This window comes from Plasmodium coatneyi, chromosome 9 (assembly GCF_001680005.1).
Source record: "Plasmodium coatneyi strain Hackeri chromosome 9, complete sequence".
Taxonomy (NCBI): Eukaryota; Apicomplexa; class Aconoidasida; order Haemosporida; family Plasmodiidae; genus Plasmodium; species Plasmodium coatneyi.
This window is the reverse complement of record NC_033564.1, coordinates 1,046,721-1,050,025: the sequence shown is the minus strand read 5'-3', so window position 1 is coordinate 1,050,025 and position 3,305 is coordinate 1,046,721. Positions and strand designations below refer to the sequence as shown.

Genomic DNA, 3,305 nt, shown 5'->3' with positions numbered 1-3,305 from the left:
ATTTCACATTTTAGGGTGTATGTGTAGGATTTCACATTTTGGGATGTGCGGGATTTCGCATTTTTGGGGTGTGTGTAGGATTTCGCATTTTAGGTTGTGTGTTGGTAGAATTTGATATTTTTGGGTGAGTGTATAGGATTTCTCATTTAAAGGGTGTAGGATTAAAGGTGTTGGATTGGGGCTGTAGTATTTGGGGGTGTAATGTTTTGCATTTAGGTTGTGGGATTTCGCGCTTAAGGTTAAAGTTTCAGGTTGTAACAGCAATAACATGGCCTGGTATTTAGCTGTTTTACGGTGTAGGGACAACAATGTAACCTGGTATTTAGCTGTTTTACGGTGTAAGGACAACAATGTAACCTGGTATTTAGCTGTTTTAGGGTGTAAGAAGAACAATATGTCCTGATGTTTATCTGTTTGGGGGTGTAATTAGAATAGTGTGACCAGCTGTTTAGCTGTTTCTAGGTTATAAGAAGAACAATGTGGCCTGGTCTTTACCTGCTTAAGGATTGTTATGCGTCTAATATGTGCATACAGAAAAAGGGAAAGAAGAAGAAAAAAGAGGGAGATAAAAAGGAAAAAAGAAAAAAAGAAAAGGGAGCATACACCTTCTAACTCTTCCTTTTTTTACCTTAGATGCACACATTGCTCTTACATTATAATGGCAATTATAATAATAATAATAATTTTTTACACCCTAAAAATTACATTTTCCTTCCTTCTTAACCTTTCCCTTTTTAGTATTTTTTCCTCGGTAAAACAAGAAAACGTCACAGAAGATCTCATCAAGTACGTGGTCCTCCAACTTTGGAAGAACAACCTCTTGATCATGTGGATGACCAGGATGATGGTCCACTTGAATATACTTTAGTAAAGGAACGAAAACAACCAAGATCAACACCACAAAGAAGAAGACAAAAACGTGGTGGTGGCCGTGTTGATCGACGCACTATTATTGATATTCATTTAGAAGTATTAAACGAATGTCAAAAAGGGGACCTGCATTCTACGAAGGAAGACTTCCTTAAAATCATTGTGGAGGAATTTATGGGAAGTGAATTTATAAAGGAGAAAAACGTTTCTAATGTTAATGTTCCAAATGAAGAGGTTCCAAGTTCAGATTCCGAGTTCGAGGTTCCACGTTTAGGTTTGAGGGAGGAAGACTTTGTTCCTAAGGAACAGGTTCCAAGTTCACATTCTGGGTTTAGGGAAGAAGATTTTGTTCCTAAGGAAGAGATTCCTAAGAAATGTGTTCCTAAGGAACAGGTTCCAAGTTCAGATTCCGGGTTTAGGCAGGAACACTTTATTCCTAAAGAAAAGGTTCTTGAGGAACAGGTTCCCAGGATTGATGTTCCTAAGGGAGGTGTACTTATGGAACAGGTTCCAAGTTCAGATTCCGGGTTTAGGAACGAAGACTTTGTTCCTACAGAAGATGTTCCTAAGAAATGTGTTCCTAAGGAACAGATTCCAAGTTCAGGTTTAGGGTTTAGGGAGGAAAACTTCGTTCCTGAGGAACAGGTTCAATGTTCAGATTCCGGGTTTAGGGTGGAACACTTTGTTCCTATGGAACAGGTTCAACGTTCAGATTTCGGGTTTAGGGAGGAAGACTTTGTTCCTAAGGTTGATGTTCCTAAGGAAGATATTCCTAAGGAAGGTGTTCCTATGGAACAGGTTCCAAGTTCAGATTCTAGGTTTTAGGGTGTAGTAAATATATTTTTTTTTTTTTTTTTTTTTTTTTTTTGTATTAAATTGTTTACATTGTTTATGTGTAATCAATATAAATGGAAGAAAAAAAAGGATTTTTGCCCACTTCTTTTTGACCTGTTTGTGAAATTTTTGACTTTATTCAGTTGTTTGCAACTTCTTTTTTTACTGAGAAGATCCAAAATATATGTTCATTAGAATTTTTTTTGTTACAAATTTTTATCTTTGTAATTTTTTTCAGTTCAAAATAATAATTTCCTTTTTTCCTAATTCCAATTATGGACATTTGAAAAGTGTGTTTCAGGATTTTGCGCGGGGCTCTCGCGAAGGTGCGCAAAAAAAGGAAAGGGTCTTAAAAAAGGAGTGTCTTCTTACAAAAGAAAAAAGAAAAAGAAGAAAGAACTGTGTGTACAAATTTACACGAATAATTTACCATGTCACACATGTGTGTGGAAAACTTCTTTCTTTTGTGCATTCCATAATTCCTGTGGTGATGTGCTTATTATTGTGCACATTATTTACAATTAACGGAAGGAGAACATCATATATGTGTTATTCATACATTTTTTAAAAGCAGTGGAACAGTATTTGTTATAATTTGAAAGGCGAACATTACAAACACTACTTATAATTAATGGGAGAGGAACAGCATTACATTGCTTGATAACGTATATTCCTTCCATGTCTATTATTTGTTCCTTTTCCTTTTCTGATGATGATAGATGATGGTGATGTATATAAAGAAGAATTTTCTGTTAAGTCACTCGTGGAAGCTTCCGTGGATTCATATAATGTTGAAACCTCTATAGAAGAATCGTCTTCTGTGAATGTACTAATGTTAGGCCCCGCCGATCTTTTTCTCGTATTTCTTCCACCGCTGTTGTTGTTGTTTCCAAATTGGTTACGAAGCCAAAAAGGTAGGGAAGTGTACTGAAAAAAAAAAGAAAGGGAAGGTTGGTAGTTTGTAATCTGTGCAGAATACATATATGTCACACAGCTCCCTCCTCATATACACTGTTCACACAAAAATAGTGCCCACTTCTTATATATTACTGCACTTATCAGATGTTTAATAATAGTTACCTTATATAAAAGGAAAGCAAGTGTTGGTAGTCCAACTATGGGAAGGGTGGAAGAAATGGCAGTGGTAATGTTGCTACTTCCAGGGTAGGTGGGTGTGTCCGCCTGATGTGTTACATGTCCTTCTTCCTGCGATGAAGCACATGTTAATTCTGATGGCTTCGGTATATTGTTACTTACACCATTGAACTTTTGCGTAAATTCGACACAATATGGATTATTCTTATTTTCAGGATTCGTACAATTTGTATTTATAGCTTCATATGCGGTAACAATACCTTTCAGGTAGTCACTATACTTTCCTTTACACTCAGACTTACTATTCTCTAGGAGTTTCTGTATAACACTATAGTCATGCCAATAATCAAATATGGTTTTTCTATTATTGAAAAGTTCTTTCTCAGTAGTTTCACAAATAAGTTCGCGCCCTCCTTCCCGATAGGTAGTCTTCATATTCCAACAGATCAAACTGAGAGCAGTCGCAACTATACTATCATCCTCTTCATTTCTGAATAAGAGATCCC

At 36.2% G+C, this 3,305-nt stretch overlaps 1 protein-coding gene across 1 annotated transcript; it reads left to right on the top strand.

Moving 5' to 3' along the window:
• Nucleotides 1-268: 268 nt before the first annotated feature.
• Nucleotides 269-1,695, top strand: PCOAH_00025500 (SICA antigen; the record flags this gene model as incomplete). The annotated part of the gene is made up of 2 exons (XM_020059355.1): nucleotides 269-352; nucleotides 739-1,695. 2 exons carry the CDS (start codon nucleotides 269-271, stop codon nucleotides 1,693-1,695), a joined length of 1,041 nt encoding a protein of 346 aa, XP_019914831.1.
• Between the last annotated feature and the right edge of the window lie 1,610 nt (nucleotides 1,696-3,305).